Genomic DNA, 22702 nt, shown 5'->3' with positions numbered 1-22702 from the left:
GAATGTGCAAGCTCCCCAGAATTTAGAAAGTATGACAAAAGTTCCATTTCTTTTTACTATTTTGTGTTGCTTTTGGTTTTGATACTTAATAATACTTAATAATATTAATAGCAACTTCTCAATGTTGAAACTTAAACAGGTAGTGGTTTGGGCATCTCCTTTGAAGAACATCAGAGTTAGCCTTATTCTAGAAAGAAAAGGGGGAACTGATAAAGGAATTAACTGACTATGTAGACCGATCAGTCATTTGACAGCTAAACGGTTGACCAAGAGAAGGCTTGGTGGAGGCAGGGGGAATTTGGTTTTTACTTGATGGGTCATCTTCCACATTTTTTAATCTTCTGAAAAAAAAAAAGGTAGCTTTCTCTCTTTCCTCTCTTTATCCCCACTCTGTGTGTTGTACAAAGATAAAAGAGTAAGAAAACACACACACACACACACACACACACACACACACACACACACACACACAGTGAATAAGTCCTCAGAGGTCATAGAGAATGAGAGGGACCTTCAGAGAGAAGAAACAGACAGGGAAACATGAGAAAACCCTAAGAGTAACCACAACTCACTCAGTTGATCATTTGTACTTTCTTGATGTTTCCAAGACTTCTGCACCCCAAAACTGAGGGTCACCTGGGCTACTGAAGCTCAGATTCTGCTTTAGATCATCTTGCTAGACTTTTTTCCCACAATCCCCTCTTCAGAGCTGTCACTAAGCTAATGGATCCTCTCACCCAGTGCACTGACCTCCGGGTGTGTCAGGTAGCCTGGTGCTGTACAAGAAGGAAGTCACATACTCAGTGGAGTGTCACTGCAGTCGATGCTCAGGCAGGCTGCCCCCTTCTGAGTGGCAAGGCTGATCTGACCCCTGTGGGTCTCAATTCAGTCACTTGCATTCGTGCACAAGTTCTGCACCCTCAGAAGACACCCATCCCAGGTAAAGCTGGCATCTGTCTGGTTTCTTTTTTATTGAATAAAAGATGAGAGGTGCACTCACATTTCATAGAATAAGAAAATGAAGCTAAACTAATTTGCCCAGCTTTACAGTGACTATCCTTTGGGGCTCTGAGACAAGAATTCCCGTCTCTTTTCGGCTCTTTAGCCCCTTCCTTAGCTGGGAATGGGAAGATAAAAGATAACAAAGAATTGATGTGATTATCTTGAGTGCATTAGCTTTGCAGCATGGTAAATGCTTTGCTGGGGATTGTGAAAGTACATCCAGTTATTGCGTCATTTGGATATTTGCAGACTAGAATACCTGCTGTCTGTTGCTGTTGCCCCAGGAGCTTCCCCAAATCAGAACAAGGTCCCACACATTTCACTGTGGCACTTGGATCAGAACCTCTCTGGAAGGGACCTTTGCAATGTATTGTTTCTTTCAGTCTCCCAAGTGGTTCCGTTAGGCCCCCCAAGGCTGACGGTGAGAATCCTGGGTGTAAAAAGGGTGGAGTGGTTAATGTGAGAGTCAGAGACATTACCTGGTTATGATTCTGAACAGCTGGGGTTGTGCCCAGATGTGAGCATATGAGTTAGAATCCTGGCAGGCAAGGATGGAGAGGACATTCCTGTCTCCACCCAACAGTGGCATTGTCTTTCCTGTTTAAACTGGATTGACCCCACTGACTTGACACAGATACATTAGCTCCTGCAACTTGTAGATCTTACGGAGTCTGATTAAATGTCCTAGTAAACAGGATATGCTCAGTTAAATGCGCGAGCTGGATGCGGGCACGCGGTACATGCACAAGAGATTTACCAGTTCTGAGTTTCAGTTCACCCTGTATGGCTCTGGTCATCACCCTCAAAAGGACTGCAATCTTGCTCACTCATTTCCTAAAAGATAATCATAAAAATAAAGACTTTAAAAAAAATCACAGCCTAGTGGAACCAGGCATTCCAGAGCAGCTTGCTAGGTTTCACAGAGTTAAAAATGCAGGCGCTCTTGTCCCTTAATTACTTTAGACTTTTAACATGAGCTCAGGTGCAAGCACTGAGAATTTGAGTGACATACGGTTATTGAGTGCTTACTGTGTTCCAAGCACTGTGTCTAGTGTTTTGTGAAGATTGCTCTTTTTTTTTTTTTTTTTCCAGTTGTACTTTGTATACAAAGGCTAATAAGTAAGATGCTTAAAAGAAAGCTAGTGGGTAACAGAGCCATAATTACATTTCAGGCAGTCTGATGTCAGAGTTCATGTACCTAATTATTGTGCCACACTCCAAAAACCGCAACAGCAAGCATTGCTAAGAGGTCTACAAGGCTGGGCCAGAAAAGTAGCTAGGTAGAGAAATGCAGGTGTATTTCAAAGAGGGATGCATCCCCGAAGAAAAGACGAGAGCACTACAAAGGTTAAGGACTCAGGCTTTGGCAATAGATACTACTGCCATGGGACCTGGGTATATTGTGTGATTTAGCTAGGCTTTGGTTATACAAGTGAGAGTCAATGGCAGTTTTCATAAGATTGGATCACTAAGAGTAAGTGAGCCTGATGTGTATGGTGTTTAGCCTTAAATCTAGTCTGTGGATGTGGTTGATAAAAGGTCATTGTTGAGTTAATTCAGGGGTGAGGAAACAATGCTCAGAACTCAAAAAGGAAGAAGAAACGCCTCTCAGTGGTCAAGAACCATAGGAGGAGACAGTCAGTCAGAGGTGGCAATGCATCTAGCCCATATCCACTGCTAATATTTGTGCCATAGTTTGCAGAAGAAGTTACAGTGAAAGCTTGTGAATAGATCTGTCAGTATCCAAATACCATGGGGATGACTTTGTCTGAGCTGGTTTTGTGTTAGGTTATGGTGATTTGTTTGCCTGAACATCCATCTCCCAAGGTGCTTAGAAATGCCCAAGGTGCTTAGACTAGGTACAGTGGTGATCCAGAGGAGAGTTCAGTCAGAGAAAACTTATCTGTTGCTATTGTGTAGGATGAGTGGTCAGGGAACGGGGTGGGGGGGTGGGGGGGTAGAAGCGGTCAGGAGATTACAGTCACCATCCAGATGTGACTGGGTAACATCCAAGCCCAACAAAAGAACCATGAGCTCCTCTGAGAGTGTCACCAGTTACCTACTTACCTGTGGGATGATGTCACTAGCCCTGTCTGCCTCTTGTGCCCAAGAACAATAGTAAGGCTGTGGGCCTGCATGTGTGAAGAACAAACCAGCAGGAAGAAAGTCCCAGGAGAGATGGTTAGGAAAGACTGTGGTCTTACAGAAGACAGCAGATTGGATTCTAGCTGAGCCCAGTTTGGACACAGACTGAAATAGTACAGCTGGAATTATGTGCCTAGCATTTGGCAAATAGGCCAGGGCACAAATAAAGCCTGGAGTATTCTCACATAAAATGACTGTTTAAACTTTGGAACTAGACAAGCTCCCAAGAGCAAAGGTGTCAAGAAAGAGAAGCCGAAAGGGAAGGAGAGGAGGTGATTGGCAGGACTCGGTTATGGTGGTCTGGGTGGGAGAAAGGGAAAGAAGCAGGGAGAACAGGGAAAGGAGACAGGATGGGATGTCACAGAGGGGCGAGCCCTGGTGAGACACATTGTCAGGGTCTTTTTGCTAAAGTACTTCTTACAATGAGCACCAAAGTCACATGGTCCAAATGAAAACATCTTGGAACATTAAGGTCTTGGAGTTACATCTGGAGAGGAAAATGAAATAATTCTTTCTTTCTTTTTCCGTTTTGCATGGCATGGTCCTTATTGTTAAAATTCAACAGTATTCCTCAGGGGAGAAATAAACATTTAAGATACTTATGATCATGACCAAGGGTAGCCATACCACATGGAGGGAAGGTTGTGCGGCTAGGGCTGAGCAACTTCAAAAGGCTAAGATAGCCCTGTAACTATGTATGCACTGCAATATTGTGTGTGTGTGTGTGTGTGTGTGTGCATTCACACATTCCTGGAGGGGTGCATATGCATGTATGAAAACATGTCTACCTCTAGGTCCCTTCCTCAACCAGCCCCCACCTTGTTTTTTGAGACCGATCTCTCACTAACTCTGGAAGTCACAAATTTAGCTAGGCTGGTCGGCCAGCAAGCCACAGGGACCCTTCTTGCTCCACATTGTATTCGAGATGCCTACTGCTAAGCCTGGCTTTTTCGGTATGTGATGCTGTGGGATTGAATTTAGGCCCTCTCGTTTGTAAAAGAAGCACTTTACTAACTAAGCCAGCTCCCCAGCCCAACACGTTGAAGTATTTTAAGTTACCTGACAGACTGCTATAGTTCTGAGTTTCTCACAATCCAGCAATAGAATTGTTCAGATCTGGCCCATCAGAAGACCTAGGCTGCAGGGTGGCCACACGTCATTAGTGTTGTTTAACTACTCACCCAACAACATTAAGACTATAGGACTGTGAAGCTTAAAGCCACTCCCTCTCAGTCTTGTGGTCAACTACAAGGCTATCCCCAGTCTGCAGTTGGAACGTCTGCTTGACATTGTTCTCCCTGGCTCAGGGAAACCCCTTTCTGTGAAACATTGAAGCTATGAGATAGGATAGATAAGAGTTCTGTTAGGAACTTCATGTTTTCTTAGAGATGATAATCTCTACTTAAATGTTAAAATCCCTAATGACTTACAAGGAGGCAAGAAGGCTGTGGGTTATCAAGAATCAACACATGTGGCGTGTGTTTTGGAAAACTCCATCCCATTGTGTACAAACAAATGGTCCTCTGTAATCAGATAGTCTCCGAGCTGCTGGGACACAATGCTGCCACCGAAGCTTATTTCAAGGCAAAGGAAAATTTAATAGGGGAAAAAATGCTCTTCAATAGAATCCTTTAATTGGCATTGTGTTTCGTGTTTGTGTTGAATAAATATTTACTTTATAATCCTGCATGTGCCAGGGATGAGTCATCGAATTAAATAAGGTCAACAAAGATAAGTCTTATCTACTCTGCCCTTGTAAATACAGGTCTGTGGGGGAAGCCTCTTAAAGCTACAATTAAGGGTTTTGAATCTGCACTTCTGTAGCTCTGGAGGGAGGTTACATATGGGCAACTCGCCATGCTTCTTAGATCCTCAACCATCATGCAGATGAATGAAGACTTATTATCTATTCATTTTTGTTTCCTCAGTGTGTGTGTGTGTGTGTGTGTGTGAGTGTGTGTGTGTGTGTGTGTGTGTGTGCATTTTCACACATAGGTGCAGGTGCACATCCTCATGTATATATGGAGGCTAGAGGTCAACACTGGTTGTCTGTTTCTTTTTAATTAATGTTTTTGACCCACTATACCTAGACCTCTGCAATTGACTAGACTGGCTAACCACCAGTGAGCCCTAGGAATGCTGCTGCCTCTATCTCCCCAGAGCTGTATTATAGACACGCACCATCATGCCCAGTTTCCTTACACAGATGCCGGGTTCCTGATTCAGTTTCTGACATTTGCAGAGCAAGCACTCTACCCATTGAAGCATCTTCCCAACCCCAAAGTTGTTTTCTCTTTGTTTGCTTTCTTACAGTTCCGGGGATCAGACTCAAGTCTTTGTAGGATAGGCAATTGCTCTGACATTATCGCCACTAAACAAATAAATAATCTCAGTGTGGAAAGCTGCTCCTGAAATGAGGACAATCACCCATTGTCCATCACCTGGCCAAAAAGCTTTGCTTTGCATTATTCTCTCTTGGTGTGGTCATCAGTGAACACACAAGGATATGTCAGCTCCTGTCTTCTGACCTTTTGATGTCTAGGCACTCTGACCCACTTATGGCTCCTTAAATGTACCATGCTTTCTCCAACCTCAGGGCCTTTGCACACAGTGTTTTCTACCTGGAACCCTCTTCTAATTCACTCTCTCGCTCCCTCCAAAGATAAGCGAAATGTCTCCTTCAGATCCAGTTTATTTAAACACCATACTTGGGACACCTTTCATAAACCCAGGCCTGGGTCAGGCCCCTCTTCCAGTTGTTTTTATTTGTTTCCCAGAATGTTCAGCACACTGATAAAATGATCCCCACTGGACTTTGGCTTCCTACATTTAAATTCTTACTCAAAGTTGTTTAAATCCTCTGTGACTCAGTTCATTGTAAGTCACACTGTTACCTAGAAAGCATACCTGATACACTTCAATGGGATTGTTATACAGATGAAGCAATTAAATATGGTCGGTGTGCAGCATTGGGTACATAACAACTGCTCAAGAACTGTTAATGCTACAGTGACTCGAGTATTGATTCTTTAACGATGTCTACCTGCTTCATTAGACTCCAAGCTCTATGGAGACAAGACCCATTGTCTTGGTGACTGCCACTTCCCCAAGCCCGGCAGAACACCTGGCACTTGTCAGGACCTAATAAATGGACACACACGAATAGATGGGAGAGTCATGGTTTCGTGGAACAATATGTCATGCAGGCAGGAAGGCTCAGGGCTGCATAAGTGTGTGTAGGTGTTCAGGGAATAGGACGACTATTTATAGCTACATGCATCAGGGGACTAACATTAGCAGGCAGCCTTTTCCTGGACATGGTGGGTGGGTAAACTTTGAATGTACGGTGACTACTGAGCCTATGAGATGAAGATTAATGAACCAAGTAAATGGCAAACACTTAAAAATAGTTTACTGATAATAGTTACCCTCCACCCTCAAGAATGGTTTTTGTTTGACTTTTTGCTTTTGTATGAACACTGGAAAAACTTTTTCACTATTTTAGATTCCTCTATATCAGCCTACATCAGTAGTGGAAATATGGGGAATGCTTATTGAACATATTATTAAAAGACAAAAGCCTTGGGTACCAGTGAGGGTACTTTTATTTTGAAAGTCATCAAGAGCTAAACAGGGAAGGCCTAGGGAGAAAGGTACTTCAGAAAGACCCCTCTTTCTGAAGAGGTATGCCAAATAAAAGGGTCACAGTTATTGTTGCCATGGTACACAGGTCAGACAGGGAGGCATGAGCCAGGTCTCACATCAGAGGGGGGTGGCTTAGAAGGGAATCTGCAAGATTGCATCTGAGATGCAAAACTTGTAAGGAGTTGTCCATGTTTAAGACAGTCATAGACTTTTCAAGGACAACTGCTGTAACTTATTTACAATCATCAAGTCTGTCAAGTCCTTCCCTTAGTTCATAACTAAATTCTGACTCAGGAGATAAAGTGTCCTGCCCTGTGTCACACGGATAACTGTTGGCAGTGTGAGGCTAGAATTCATATTTCAGTTGCCTGGTCCATTTCGAGAAAATTTCCCATTTACTATCATTGTTATTTCACCAAGAAACCCTTTTGGTTCAAGTGCTTTCTCTGGTGGGCTAGGTCTCTTGGTAATCATTTTCTCCACTATCTGATACCAGCAGTGTGGTTGTGAGCCCTGAACAAAGCTTCCATTTCTATACCGGGAAAGTAAGTAGGAATAATTTAGTAGTCTCACAAGAGTTGTAGATTGTCAAGAGGGTTAAACGGGACAATCTGCTTATTTTTAGAGATATCTCAGTATGTAGCTGAGGTTACTTTTAAACTCATCATCTTCCTCCCTCTATTTCCTGAATACTGGAAGACTTACACTTTGGTGCCCAGAGGGCATCACACTTATAGAGAGTTTCACGCACACTGGGGTGTGGTAAGCTCCCCTCCTGGCTAGGGAGTGTCATCCCCATCACCACCTGCAATTATCCAAAGCCCTATCAACAAGGTTCACCAAGCTGTAGGAAAATATGATTAGCTGGAATTTTAAGAATCATCCGTAACTGCTTGGATTCTGACTGTCTCCGCCCCTATCTGGCTGGGAGATAAAGTTAGCCCTAAGCCTTGGCATTCTCATCTGAAAAACCAAGATGGCTGACTGTATTTGGTGAAGGGCAGATGAGAGACCATGCGAAGGCAGAGTTGTGTGGAGTTTACCAAGCCAATCATTTCGAAAGGCATGCCACAATGGCCCTGTTGAGAGCACTCTTAGACCATCTTATCATCAGGAGTTGGACTCTGCAAGAGGCCTGCTTTCTTCTCTCTTCTACTCCCTCGACCCTAACAACATCACGGTTTTCCAGGTCTGCTGATGGGACTCTAGCAGAAGAGTCAGTCTTCGGTGCGGGGTGTTTTTCAGGTTTGGGTCAAACAGGTTGGCTGTTCACTGTGCCTTTCCTGGTGCCCAGCCATTCTGCAAGAGACCATCACTATTGACCGCCGAGGAGCCAGACACGTCCTGGTCCAAGTGTTGCTGAGAATCACTGTGACTTATTCCTGGAATGTGACATCAGCAGGCACTTTCCTTTTTTCGTTTTCTTAAAACTTCGTAGACAGGAAGACTAAGTCTGAGTTGAACAGGAAGTCGCTCAGCACGATGGGGTTAATTTCTGGCACTTAGACTACATTTCCCAGCTGCTGTTCTCATGATCAGTCAGCTCACACAAATTGGCGGCTTATAGTAGACTGCCCAGTACCTTATTTCATTAGGAGAAAGATTGGGAATGACATCTTGCTCTCTCTGTGTCTCTTAGTCTTTGATCTTTACTCCAGGAATGTTAGAGGCAATATGCATTTCCAGGGCCATCACAACTAAAGACACCTGTGACCACACAGGGCCTTGAATGTGGGAGGCGGCCCGGGTTGGGTCTCAGTTTGATACGGGTGGATATTTTTGTCATTAGCTAAGTTGCAAAGCCCCTGCTTGTTCCCTCTTATAAGAGAGCTCCTGTGAACTGGAGGGCAGATGTGTTAAGAAGATCAGAGGCAATGAGGAGAAGACTTACAGCTTCACACTTCTTCCCCAATGACGTAGGAACCTCAGTAGCTGAAGTGATCTCCAGCTGACACAGGGTTCCCTTTGACCAAGCCCTGACATACAAGTTGACAATTACTTAGAATATTGCTTTCCCTTCAGAGTGATGGTTTTCTTCTTTCTTCCAAACAATGTCTCATCTTTGCAGTGTAGCTAACAATCGTTCCTCATTCCAGAGAATATTTATAGGATAGGACCTATCTCTTGGAACACACACACACACACACACACACACACACACACACACACACACACATCAAACCATGTGTTATGTTTTTCTCTGAATGTCTCAACAGAAAGATTGTCTACCAAGAACAGTCTCAAAGGACGCTAGAGGTAGAGAGACACAGAAGTGTGTTAGCCATTGACCTATACTAGTGCATCAGATTTGACAATTTAGGGACATTGTAAATAACCATAACTCAAAAACACACATTAAAAAAAAAAAGGTTCACGGAAGCATTTGGGAAGTAATGATCTGAGGTTTGCTCTGGTCCTCGCTGTTTGAGTTCCTCCCTATTGTCAAGGGCTAAGGAAGGCTCTCTAACTATTCTGTTATTATTTCCCACACTCTTGACTAATTGCCTCATTGTGGTGCCTATCTGTATACAATGTACTCTGTTGGGACCTGAGAAGATTAATTTGCCTCCTGAGGGAGTATCCTTTGGAGATATAGGATGGCCTGACTCATTTTAGAGATAGTTGTTACCAGCAGACTACCTCAGCCTATGACTACATCAAAAACCCACATAAAGACTAAATAAGGTGTCACTACGGTTTCCCTGCAGCAGATGTGTCTGTCCCCATAACTGAAATTGGAAAGCCTTGTCCTCAAAGCACTGAGAATTTTAAAAATGTACCGACTGGCAGATGTGCAAAGCGGCGAGTCTCCCAGTCTCTCGCCAGGGAAGAGGAAAAGGCAGTTAGTTGGCTCTTGGCGATTGATACACAGTTCTTCCTGGCCTGTGCTTCTTGGCCCTCATCAGTGTGGCATCCTGAGCCTGAGCCTCTGGTGCTCTCTGCTGCTCCCTCATGGCTGCCCTGTGCCCTTCAGTGACCTTTGGGGTGATAACCATTGCCATATTCTCTGTGCTTTTGCTCAGGAGCTTTCCCTGGCTTTTAATAGCATTTGCATCTCAGGAAATTCTGATAGAATTAAGGGAGAAAGTATAATGATCCCCACTTTACAGATGAAGTACTGGGGTCAAGACACAGGGTATTTAGTCAATCATACAGGTCACAATAACAACTCTAATCCTAGACCTTAACCCAAATCTCCCATCTTGATCTGTGGCTCTTTTCATTGGCACACATCATGTGGGCATAGAAAACCACAGTGAGGGGGCTGGGCAGGTGGCTCAATGGGTAACATGACTGCTGTAGTATCATGTTATCAATACCTTGTATCCACGTTGAAGCCCAGTATAGTCTCCGGCATCCTTAATCTCAGCACTGAGAGGGTGGGTACACAGTACAGTCTCCAGCATTGGTGATCTCAGCACTTTGGAAGTGGACAGGCAGCTCCTAGATCTTGACTACCAGCCAGCTGAGAGAGTCAATGAGCTCCAGGTTCAATGAAAGAGATGCCTCAGAGTAAGGTGGAGCACAGAAGACGAAGATTCCTGACCTTGACCTCTGGCCTCCTCACATGCATGCATACAAGAGCCAACCTGTGTACACATTGACATGCATGCAAAGTCAGAAAAGAGAGGATTTATACCACATCGTTTCCCTTGATTCCTGGATGTATTTGGTTTGAGTTTATTGCTCTGATCTTCAAATACAAGAATGATTAATGTGGTTATAAGAAGGCTCCGATATACATAGCCAGTATTATACAGAGAGTTTAAAAATTGCCGTGTCTGCTAGGATAGTTTATGGCATTAATATCATATATGTTTTGTTCCATGATATAAATAATGTTATAAAGTAAAACTGGTATTTCTATAACTAAATACTAATAAGCCCTAGCCTATTAATATGATCAAAAGGTCAACAGAATGGGTTGCTTACAGAATTAAAATTTTAAAAAATCAGCTTAAGATAGAATAGGGTAGACATGAAAATATCAATGCTCAGTAACTTAACAAACATGAGGCTTTTATGGTATAGTCTACGTCATGGATTACATTACAGAGCTTTTTCCTGTCTCTCTGTATGTATCTATGTATGAGGGTGTGCACATGCATGAGGCATGCATGGAGACTGGAGGTCAACCTCAAGTGCCCAGCCTTACCTTCTTGGAGTCAGGGTCTCTTTAACATTCACTGCTATGTACACCGGGGTGGCTGGCCAGGAGCTTTCGGAGATTCTGTTCATTTCCTTTCACATCTGTCTGTAGCAGTGCTGGATTTATCAATGGTGTTGCCTTGCCCAGCTTCCCATGGGTGCTAGGGATGCAAAATCCTATTCTCATGTTTGTGCATCAAGCACCTTGCACACTACACCATCTCCCAGGCCTAATAGTATCTCTTACTAAACTGTCCATCTCTTTTTCCTTGCTTTTCTTCTTTAGCCTCATTTTCTCCTCTTTTATTCATCCCACTCTCCTTCATGTATGCAGGAACTGAACCCCCAAACCTGCTACCTTTGTTTTACTTACTTGTATCAACACCCCTACACACCCTCCCCTCCTCAGCCCCCCTGACATGCTTATATCTCCGCTGAGACAACGCTTTTTTCTCAGTTTGATCATCTGTGCCCTTCCTCTTCCCCTCCACTGAAAAAAAATAGGTCCTGTGTGATGTGGCTTTCCAGACAGCGGTTGGCTATTCTCTCCTTGTTCCATAAATCAATCGCTGTGTCTCTAAAGCTTCATATTTCCATTTCAGGCAAAACAACTCGAATCTGAAGAAATGAAAGCTCCAAGGACAGTTGCGTTCTGCTTGGTGCTTATTGTGATGTGTTCTCCAGAAGCGACGTGGAGCACGACTGTACAGCCCATTGTTCACCCTTTGGTGAGTACATCCACAGATGCAGCAATTTCCCCATCTCGGTTCTTCGATTTCCTAGTAAGGTCAAAGTCAGAAAACAGTTTTTTTTTTTTTTTTTTTTTTTTAAATGTGGTATAGGAGGGCATTCAGGGGTAGTGCTCCCTAGGAACATAGGTAGTCATCGGTGTGTTTACTAGGCTACAACTTCCTGTGGCCTGAATCAGTGGAAGTGTCAGGAGACTGCCCAGCCTCCTTCACCAGACTGGCATCTCCTCTCCCCATGGTTGGCTTTGTGTAGCCAAGGAAAGCTATACATACAGATCAACCCTGAGCTGTAAATTTCCTTAAAACAGTCAGACTTAAAAGCAACATAACTCAATTGCATAGTTCTTGTTGGTAAACTCTGTAGGTTACAACATCATGTCGCCATCTCAGAAAGACTGGAGACACCTGCTTGGCTGAGAGTTTACACTGAAGCTGGCAGTGATAAGCAGGTTTGGAAAATCGTGCAGAAAATGTGCTCTCAGAGGACTTTACCTGATCATCAGCCTGGTTCAAACGCCTTTAATCTGTGTGTGTGTGTCACAGTCAAAGGCCAGCATCGCCAACCCAGCATGGGCAGTGTCTAGGATTCTTCCCCGGGAATAATGCAGGTCCTTTGTCTATGGGAAGTCGGGAGGCATTCAGCTAAGGGAGGGATATTGCTTCATACACCAGAGGCAAGGCCCATTGCTGGCTGGGAGATGAGACACGCAACTCAGCTTCTTCTCTCCATCTTGAGAATCATGTTAACAGTGGTACCAGTTTCCTATGATTCTTATGAGGATTAAACTGGTTTGCATTTATAGCAAGCATCCGATTGTTCTGTTTTAGTCTGTGTGTCACTGCTGAACAAGTTTTAATAACTCCCGGGTAAATAAAAGCTTGCCTTTGAGACTTATTTTCTTGTATTGAACGTAATCTGAGGAGACTAGAATTTGATTCAGGGAGTGTAATTTATTCACATTTAGTGGGATTTGCTTTTGCTTTCAGCGTTTTGCTTCATCGCGGTGTTTTTATGAGCTTTCTTGACGTGGTAACAAGTAGACAACATGTTGGCTCACAGTTCTAGAGACTTTACTCGGTGGAGGGATGGCATGGCAGACCACAAAATGTGCACCACAGTAGCTGTGACACCAAGTAAAGGAAAGGCTGGTGTCTGGCTGTACCTCTCCTCTCCCTTCCCCTTTCTGCTCTGTCCTCGATGCTGTCCCCTAGCATAGGAGCAATGCTAGCAACCATGGTGGGTCTGTTCTAGGCAAACCTCTCTGGAAAGGCACCTGGCGGTGTATCTCAGTCTCCTAGATGATCCTTGGTCCAGGAAGTTAACAGTAAGGATTCACCATCTGAATGATTTTATGTGCTTGCTCCCTTTCCCCATGGAGGGTCTTTTGTTTTGGTCTCTATCTTCTTTGTCCTTTTTCTCTCATGACTTGAGGGAAGCACGTATCTCTCTCCTCCCAAGCCCGGTTTGTGGGATGCAACCTAGGCAGGAGATGAGCCAGCCCTTGTGGGGTGCAACCCAGGTGATTGATGAGACAGCTTGCTCATCAGATGGAGGAGGGAACGTTTACAACAGTACAGCACCTGTTACTCAGAAGATGTGTGTCCCTTGTGATTCCAACATCGAGGTCAGCCTAACCCTCTCCTAGAATTGACCCTAATTCTCATGCTCACAGTAACAAGCTGAGCATGTCTCACCTGGCATCACACGTGAAGTCCAGCTTTTTCCTCGTATCTTTGAACTTACACCCTCTGTGTAAAAATAAGAATAAACAGCATGCCCTTTTCTGGCTTGTTGTAAGGATCATAGCACGAGCCTTCACCAAGGGCTTCTGAATTGGTCCTTAGAATCCATGTGTGCTGCTGGCCTTCTGTGAGGAATCTTGGTTAGGTACTTCTAAGTTCTCCAACTTAGAAGCAAAAGTATAGATTGGCATTCTAGGCTAGCAAAAGGAGTGAGTGGCAGGCTCCGGTGATGGGGGTTGAGATGTGGGGCATCTGGACTCTCTGGTGGACATCTTTTTGCCTTCTGTCCCTTTAGATTTTCATTCCCTCTTTCCAAGCTGGGAGATGGCTCAGTTGCTGAGCCATTCTTACTGGGCAAGAACGAGGACCCAAGTTTGCCCCCCAGCACCCATGTGAAAAAGCCACCCTGGGGGAGGAGGGAACAGGAGGATCCCTGTCACTTACCCCCAGCTGGCCTAGCCAAACTGGTGAGCCTCAGGTAAAAAGGAGAAATCCTGTATCAAAAACTAAGGTGTAGAGTAAGTGAGGAAGGCATCTAAAGTTAACCTCTGCCATTCACAGGTACATGTGGACACACACAGACATGCACATCCATGTACATACACACAAACACACACAAACTCATGCATGCACACACACGTGCACACACATACTCATGCACGCACACATACTCATGCGTGCACACATACACGCACGTGCACACACACACACACACACACATGCACACCACCTCTCCTTCCCTACTGATTACCTTCTCCAACTCCAGGCCACTCCACTTCCACCAAAATTATTTAGAAAGTCGTCTTGTATGAAAGGTGGAGCTCTTCCTGGAATTGGTGGCCTGTCTCCTCCTACTGAAGCTCTGCCATCAGGAAATCCCCAATGGAGGGAGCTGTGGCTCACAAACTCATCTGGAGAACTTTGCATAGAGTGTGTAGACAGATCCAAGCAGGAGCTGTTTTGTCTTACCTGAAAACACCCCAGAGCTGTGTGATCCTCTGGCTGGCCTAGTTTTTCTAGCCAGAAAACAGATTTTAGTAGAAAAAGCAAGTGTTAGAGTCTCAGTTACCCAAACTGAACCTCCTGGGAACTCAGGATGGCAAAGATGGTTCCAGGGGGCCCAAAGCAGATGGACAGATGCATGAGTGTTGGCTGTCATACCAGGCACTTCACATGCCTCTGTACAAGTTACTGTTTAGAATGCAGGAATGGGAACTTAGGAGGAGCAGATGGCTTTGTGAGTCAGCTCGTAATTTGATTCTAGCCTTTGCCTGTTCAAATCAAGTTCTTGGTATCTAACAGCCCAGTTCTGTGCAGTACCATACAGCAGAGTGTGTGGGGACAAGAATAGGCAACAATACCTACCTTAGGAAGATGTGTCCAGAAAGCTCCAGATGGTTACTATAAAGGGTTGTGACTTCCCAAAGACACCTTCACACATGGATGGTACTGGCCACCAAAGCCCCAAACTTGTAGCTATCCCCAGTCAGTCTGTGGGAAGGAGGGCAAAATTCAGTCCTCACAGAGACTTGAGATACTTTGCATTCCAAGTGAGGTGTACTTGACATTTTAACACACCTCATCCAGCCCCAATGTGGGGGTCCCGTCAATAAACAAGAAGGATGAGGACATGACCCAGGAGAGCTGCTCAAACACAGCCCTTTGAGACTGGCTCCTCTTGGTTTGTCTGAGCCCTTCAGACACATCTCAGGACTTAGCTAGGTGGCTAGCCTCTCCCCAGTCCCCAAGGAGGATGGAAACAGGACTGCAGGGTAGACTCTTCCTTTTTTTGCCTGGGCACGGGGCCAAGCCGGCAGCAGGGGGACACTGCCAGGAACCACCCTATACATCGCCTGTATGACTTCAGTTCCTGTGTACCCGCCCCATACATCGCCCATGTGACTTCCGTTCCTGTATGCTCGCATTCCTCTGCAACAACCTCACTGCCAAGGAAGCAGCAACTGGGCTTTTGGCATTCCAGTCACAGTTCATCATGTCTCTATTTGTTCCAGAATGTTTGTGAACTCTCGGGTACATGTTCCCTTTCCACCCCCAGTTCCTAAACATTTTAATGTTCTCCCCAGCCAGCATTTCTTAAGGACTTCGAAGAGGCGAACACACAAAACAGCTGATAATTTCCAAAAATTATAGCATACAAAGGAGAAAGAGACCAGCCATGGAAACTGTTTGTTGAAAGAGAAAGGGAGCAGGGCAAGGTGATGTGTACCTTTAATTCTAGCACTCGAGGCAGAGGCAGGAAGATCTCTAAGTTTGAGGCCAGCCTGGTCTAATGAGAGAGTTCCAGGACAGCCAGGCTGTTACACAGAGAAACACTGTCTTGAAAAAGAAAACCTAAAAAGAAAAAAGAAAAAAGGGAGAAGGGAGGGAAGAGGAAGAAGAGGAAGTAGGGCATGGAGACACACATTAGATAAAAGAGCCCTGTTTCCCAGTGTGTCTCCTAAGCCCACCTGGGCAAGGACAGACTTTGGAGCCAGGCCAGCTAAGTTCAAATTCCGAGTCCCTAAACACAGTGACCTTAGGCACGCATTTGACATCCTGTACCTTTGTTTCTTTATCATTGAAATATGGATGGTCATGGCACCCTTGAAAGTCCTGGTGTGGAGTGTGTGATAAATCTTAGCTATTTTGTTGAGTTGAGCGACAACAAATGAACTGGAAAATCACTGCAGACGACCCTGTTGATGAGGACAGGCTTAGCATTGTGTGGCCATCAGAGATGTGTAGAGATCATAGGAAATGACACATCCCTGTGTATAGGGTCTGTCTGGGAAATCTTCAAAGGCCTGTTCACCAAGCCTTGGGGGAGCTTGCTTTTCGGGATATCCCAGGAGTCTCCCTGAAGGCAGGAAACAATGAGAAAGAAAAGCCTTGTTAGGTCAAGGCAAGAGGAAGACTTGGTTACTGCTACTGAGTGGGGACTGATTCCATCAGCAAAATGGGCTATTCACCACAGATGGGTGTTGGAAAGGATAGCCTTGAAAAGAACCAGGTAGCACTGTACAGACAAGTGACGAATATCCCACATCAATGTGGCATCTGATTCTAGACAGTGCTCATGCACAACTAAAGCTTTCTGTTCTATATGTGTAGTAATCATTTGACCTTCCCAACAACCTATATTTATTCCCATGTTCCTGATTGGAGAGAGCCATAGAGGTGCAATAACTTGTTTGAGGTCACACTGCTATTCAATGGTGGATCTGAGATTGGAGCATAGCATCAGTAGAGTCCTTGATTCTGGGGGAGGGGGGAGCATGTGCACAACTGTGTGCAGATGTGTGGACCTGTGTGTGTGGAGTCCAGAGGAGGATGTTTGGTATCCTGCATAGTCACGCTGTGTCTCATTCTGTTGAGACAGAAGCTGTTGCTGAACTTCTCAGTAAGAAGCTAGGCTGGGAGCCAGCAAACACCAGCTCTCCTCCTCCTCTCTCTCCTCCCATCTCTGCTGGAGTTGTAGGTGTGTGAGGTCATGCCCAACTTTTTACCTGGGTTCTGGGCATTTGAACTCAGGTCCTCATGCTTGCACAGCAAATGCTTTTATGTATTAGTTTCCAAAAGGATTTATTTCATCTTATAGCTTACAGTCTATCATCCAGAGAAGCCAAGGCAGGGACTTAAAGCAGAAACGGAAGCAGAGAGGAACACTGCTTCCTGCCTTGCTTCCTCTCACTTGCTCACTCAGCTACCTTCCTCATACAGCATAGGCTGACTGCCTAGGGGTGGTCCTGCCCACAGTGGGCTCAGACCTCCTATATCATCAATCAGCAATCGCCATGCCCACGGGCCTCAATTGATTAAGCAAAGTTCTCAATTGAGGTTCTCTCTCTTCTCAAGTGTGTCAAGTTGATAACCTGCTAAGCTATCTCCCTTGTCCAAGTCTTTGCTTTTAATCACTGTATATCATAACTAAGATTGACTTAGAACTTACCCTCTGCCATTTTGGAGTTCACTTAAGCCTTGTAACAGTCCTATGATATCCACACTGTCTTATTCCCATTTCACAGAAAAGGAGAGTGAAGTCCACTGAGTATTAGTAACTTCCCTATAGCCACAAGGAGGCATAGCATATGTGTAGATGGTCTGACCATAGAAGCCATTTAGAATCTAGGAGGCAAAGACCCAGAGGAGAGAACGATCATGTCTAAGCAGGCAATGGTTCAGCAGCCTGAACAGCAGGGAAAACATTTGCCATCTAAGCTGAATGCTGGGAAAACTTAGGGAGATTGACTCATGTTACAGACCACTGTCCCAACTCGGGGTTCAAGTCTCAGGTACAGAGCATAGCTTAGAGGAGATCAGTGCCTGTTTCTAGACAGGGCTTGCAGACCAGAGATGTCAAGAGACTCAAAAGCAGTGAGTTCATGCACCGGTAGACCTAGGGACTGGTTTATACAAACACACTCCTGTCATACTTCCCCAAATCTGCATCTGTGTTCAGGTATGATGCTGAGTGGCCTGGGAATGGGAAGCTAACATGAGAGTCCCCCAGTATTGACTGACATGTCTCGAATTGTTCTTTCAGATTCTCCATGAACATGAACTAGCAGGGGAAGAGCCAGTGAGGCAGAAAAGAGCAGGTATGTGCACTTCTTGCTTGGACTCTCAGGAACCAATCAAATGGCATTTGCTGTAATTTTACCATTGATCCCTGCCCCCAAGTCTATCATACAGGGTATGATGAGTCTTGGGTTGCCAGGCAAACACTCTATCTTTACCATTTTGTTATTTTGTTTATTCGTGTGCATATGTATGTATAAGTTAGAGGTACCATCCCTCAGGAGCCATCCACCTTGTTTGTTGAGACAGGGTTTCTTACTGGTCAGGAACCACTCCACCCCCAAGCAGGCTAGTCTGGCTGGCCAGCGAGAGCCCCACAGATCTACTTGCTCTTCCCTCCAAAGCAGTAGGACTACAAGTGTGTGACACTACCATGTCCAGATTTGTAAATGTCAGTTCTGGGGATGGAACCTTGGTCCTAATGCTTACACTGAAGAGAACACTTTACCAACGGAGTCATTTCTCCAACTGTCCTAGTCAAAGTTCTATTGCCGTGAAGAGACACCATGGCCATGGCAACTCTTACAAAGGAAAAGACATAATTGGGGCTGACTTACAGTTCAGAGGTTTAATCCATTGTCATCATGGTGGGAAGCAAGTTGGCACACAATCAGACATGGTGCTGGAGTATATCTGAGAGTTCTATATCCAGATCTGCAGGTAGTAGGCACAGAGAGAGATGCTGGGTCTGGATTGAGCTTCCAAACCCTCAACATCCATTCCCAATGACACACTTCCTCCAACATGGCCACACTGTGTAGTAGTGCCATTCCCTACGGGCCTATGTGGGGCATTTTCATTCAAATCACACCAACATTTGTTTGTGCACTTATTTATTGATAGGTTCTTGCTAAGTTGCTCATGTTGGTCTTGAACCTGGGATCCTCCTGACTCTGCTTTCTAGGTGGCTGGGATTACAAGCCTCCAAACCAGGCCACAAACAACTTTTTGAAACATTGTATTCTCCATGGCCCAGTCTCCCAGTAACTCACAGGAACTGAGCTTTTCATGGTGCTCTTTGCTTGCTAGAATAACTGTAAGGAACCCCGTTTTCAACTGTGTCAAATGTTGTTAAGTGGCCACCGAGACTCCTTGCAACCCCTTTCTTCCCATCACTACTGTCCCACACACCTCCTGTCACTCTCCTCAGCTGCCCTCCAGCACCAAGACTTTTCCCAAGCAGCAGCTTTCCATCCCTTTCAGAGGACCCCTCTCAATTTATTCTAAACCCTTTCCCCCGCCCTCCCTTTGCCTGATTTTCTTTTCCTCTCTTCCATCTCCTTCTCACTCTCTTCTTTGATTCTCTGTCAGTTTAACCCTTCCCTTGGCTGTCCCAGTGGACTCCAGTGTCTCTTCTGCATCTGTCCCCGATGCCAGCCTGTAGCTGCTGTATTTATAAACAGGTGCACTGCCTCCCTCATCCCATCAACACTGTGAACTCTCCTGTACCCTGTGATAGGCACTGAGACAGAGATGTGTCCATTTGTACTGTGGGAAGGCTTTCATGGGTCAAAATGGAGCCAGGGGCGGATGAGTCCCAGCTCCCGGTCTCTATCAAATTCTTCCATGTCTCCAGCCACCGGCTGGTCTCCGTGCTCTTCTGAGCCTGGCTGTCTATCACTCCTGGGAACAGCATAAAGGGGGTAGTTCTAGGGCAGGAAATACTGGTACATCTAAGGATTCAAACATTCCAAAACTTTTCCAGGCCTGCTTTCACTAAAAACAACCATGATGATGATAGGTCATCATGAAGACATGTTTTCCGTTTATTATCCTGGTGCCCTGTGTTCTTGGGCCCCTAGAGTCAATGGGAGGTGTGTAAGAAGCAGCCGGTACACTGCAAATGATGGATTTGTCGTGGTACTTTTACCAAGCCACCAAAGTAAGAAGCAGCCATAGAAAGTTCTCATGCTGGGCTCTTGATGGTAGGATTGTAAGTTGCAATAAAAATTTGAGTCTCCAGAAAAGGGAAGGAAGCAGGGGAGGGAAGCTTTACAAGCAGCCATCCCCAGAGGATGCCTACGTTTGGCCTGAAGTGTTCATGGAGTGAGGAGTTGGCTGGGAGTCAGATTGTCAGAATGGCACACCCTTTCTGGTAAATGTATGCCTCCCTTTTTGAGGGCATGATAGCAGGAGGTGTGAAGATTCTAGAAGAAATAAACTTAAATGAAGTTTTCGTCTGAATCACTGCACCACATCTTTAAAGCCTGGGGTAAAAAATCATCTTTGAAAATTATTCTTTGAGAATTTCATATGTGTGTGTGTGTGTATACACAATATATTTTGACCACATGTATGACTTACTCAATCCATCATTAATGGCTGAATCAATATCTGCATTTATTCTCAGGACATTATAGATGTCTACATATGCGACAAGTCAGATACCCAAGCTCACTGCCCTCCTGAGATATGTATTTGTATGTGTACATGTATATGTACATATACACACATCACATACATATATCCATTGATACTATACATATGTGTGTATACACATATACATACACACACAAACACACACACACCACACACACACATATCAGAGTTATTATATTTCAGGGGCTTTAAGGTGATTGAAGAACTTTTAAAGCCTAGAGTTAATGAGATGGCCCAGTTGATAAAGTGTAACCACACAAGCAGCATGCAGACCTGAGTTTGATACCCAGCATCCATATAGAAAGCCACGTTGAATGGGGTCCACTTGTAAGCCCAATACTGGGAAGGCAGAGACAGGAGGAACATGGGGTTCACCAGCCTGCCAGCCTAGCCAATAAGGTAAATCACAGGTCCCCCAGCAAGAGATGCTATCTTCAAAAACAAAGTGAACAGAATCCCCAGGAATGATACCCAAGGCTTCCACATGTACACACATACATGTACATGCTCATATATACACATATACATCATGAACACACACATACAGAATCCTCTGTGTGGAGGGATATGTCCACAGCACCAAGAGAACATTCTCTTGGCACCAGTCCCAGAGAATGACCTGGAGTCAGGAATATGATGCCATGACACACTAGCTGGTATTTTAGGAAAACTCTTTCCATGCAGTTGGTGAGGAGCCTGTACAGAACCCAAGACCAGAAGCAAGATATGTGTGGAGCTCCCTGAGAGAGCAAGGTGTGTCTGTGGGAGAGAAGGAGGTGCTAGGATTGGTGAAAACACCCAGGATTATGTCACCATTACATCAGGAAGTAGGGTCCAGGACAGCTGGAGGGTGGCACCGAGAAGTGATGGGTGTAAACTACTGAAAGTGATGACGATCCAGGTCGTCTTTGCTGAATTAACTAGATAAAGAAACCAGCCAGGAAGCTGAGCAGCCCCCACATGGCCCTGGCCATGAGTAAGACAGGAACAAAGCAGAGGGCGGGTTTGCCCAAGTCCATGTAAGAAATGGAAGGAAAGAGGTTCAGACACCAGTGTGACGTGGAGAAGAGGTATGCGATGGCCAGAAGCCAAGAAAGCCTAGACCTAAGGGACTATACGCTGGGACAGCTATAGAGAGAGGGCGTATGCTAGAAGGTTTCTGGAAGGAGTGGGAAGAGGAAGAGGAAGCTGGAGGCAGATAGGATCAAGATATTTTGTATACATGTATGAAGTTGTCTAGGAATAAATAAAAGATACTTTTGGAAAGAAAGAGGGAGGCTCTTGGTTTGTAGTTCAAGCTACTGACCATCATGGCGGGCAAGGACTGGAGATAAGCACTGACACAGATGACCATGTCACATCTTCAGTCAGGAAGCAGAGAGAGATGGACGCTGGTGTTCCCCGCCCCTTGTCATCTGTTGAGTCTGGAACCTCAGCTCATGGAATGGAGGACCCCACATTCCAGGTCTGCCCTTCCCATTCAGTTGATCCTTGCAAATGCCCTCAGTGGCTCACTCAGAGCTGAGTCTCCTAGAGGTTTTTTAAATCAAAGCCAAATGGATGTTCACAATTAACCATCCTCAGGGAATTTTCATGGGGAGGGGGACAAAGAAACATTCTTACTGTTTAGAAATAGCAGAAATGCCAACCATGAAGTTCCTGCCTTGGAGTTTCTGAGCTACATTGGGAATAGGACCCCAAGGCCCGACACTGGAGAATGTCTACCACTTGATTGTTGGGTTCAGGAGTGACTGGGTGGGAACCAGGGCAGGCATGGAGGAACCTGGGTGCATGGAGTCTCTGGACATGCTAGCATCATCACAACTCCCGCCCAAAGCAAAGAAGCAAAGCCCTTACTGGAGTGAGCAGAACTCTGGCTCTCCATGATGAAATCCCGACCATACAGACCTGGCAGGTTGCGTGCATGGGCCTTTTGTGATCTGGGTCCAAGGCATACTTGCATTTCTAAGTCTGTAGCAAGAGCCTGGGGATTCATAGCTGTACTCTGGGATAACGTGGTGTGTTTCCGAGTGAACAGATGGGTGATGGGGTGAGAGGAAGGGCTGGGTCCTCTCTGGCTGATGTGGGGGGTTGATTTAGGGCTCGGTTCAGTTTTAGACTTAACAGTGAATGTCAATAATGTTCTGATTTTGGTTTGGTTTGTTTTCAACCTGATTTTTGTTTGACCACTTGAAGGTGAGATGTGATTAAATTAAGGTGAACTTTTTTTTTTTTTTTACTAGAAATATACATCATTGTGTGTGTGTGTGTGTGTGTGTGTGTGTGTGTGTGTGTGCGTGCATTTTGTGTTC

The 22702-nt window shown here is 45.1% G+C and overlaps 1 protein-coding gene across 4 annotated transcripts in view; it reads left to right on the top strand.

Annotated features, from left to right (window-relative positions):
* Positions 1-22702, top strand: part of Adgrf5 (adhesion G protein-coupled receptor F5) — a 92834-nt gene that overhangs the window by 27518 nt on the left and 42614 nt on the right. For all 4 annotated transcript variants that reach the window (XM_051204585.1, XM_051204587.1, XM_051204583.1 and 1 more), the window contains exons 2-3: positions 11544-11669; positions 17977-18031. In XM_051204585.1, the coding sequence (XP_051060542.1) occupies positions 11568-11669; positions 17977-18031 (157 nt within the window). In that variant the 5' untranslated portion in view covers positions 11544-11567. The remainder of the gene's footprint in view (positions 1-11543; positions 11670-17976; positions 18032-22702) is intronic.

This window comes from Phodopus roborovskii, unplaced genomic scaffold (genome assembly GCF_943737965.1).
Source record: "Phodopus roborovskii unplaced genomic scaffold, PHOROB, whole genome shotgun sequence".
Classification (NCBI taxonomy): Eukaryota; Metazoa; Chordata; class Mammalia; order Rodentia; family Cricetidae; genus Phodopus; species Phodopus roborovskii.
This window is presented reverse-complemented; position numbering and strand designations above follow the sequence as displayed.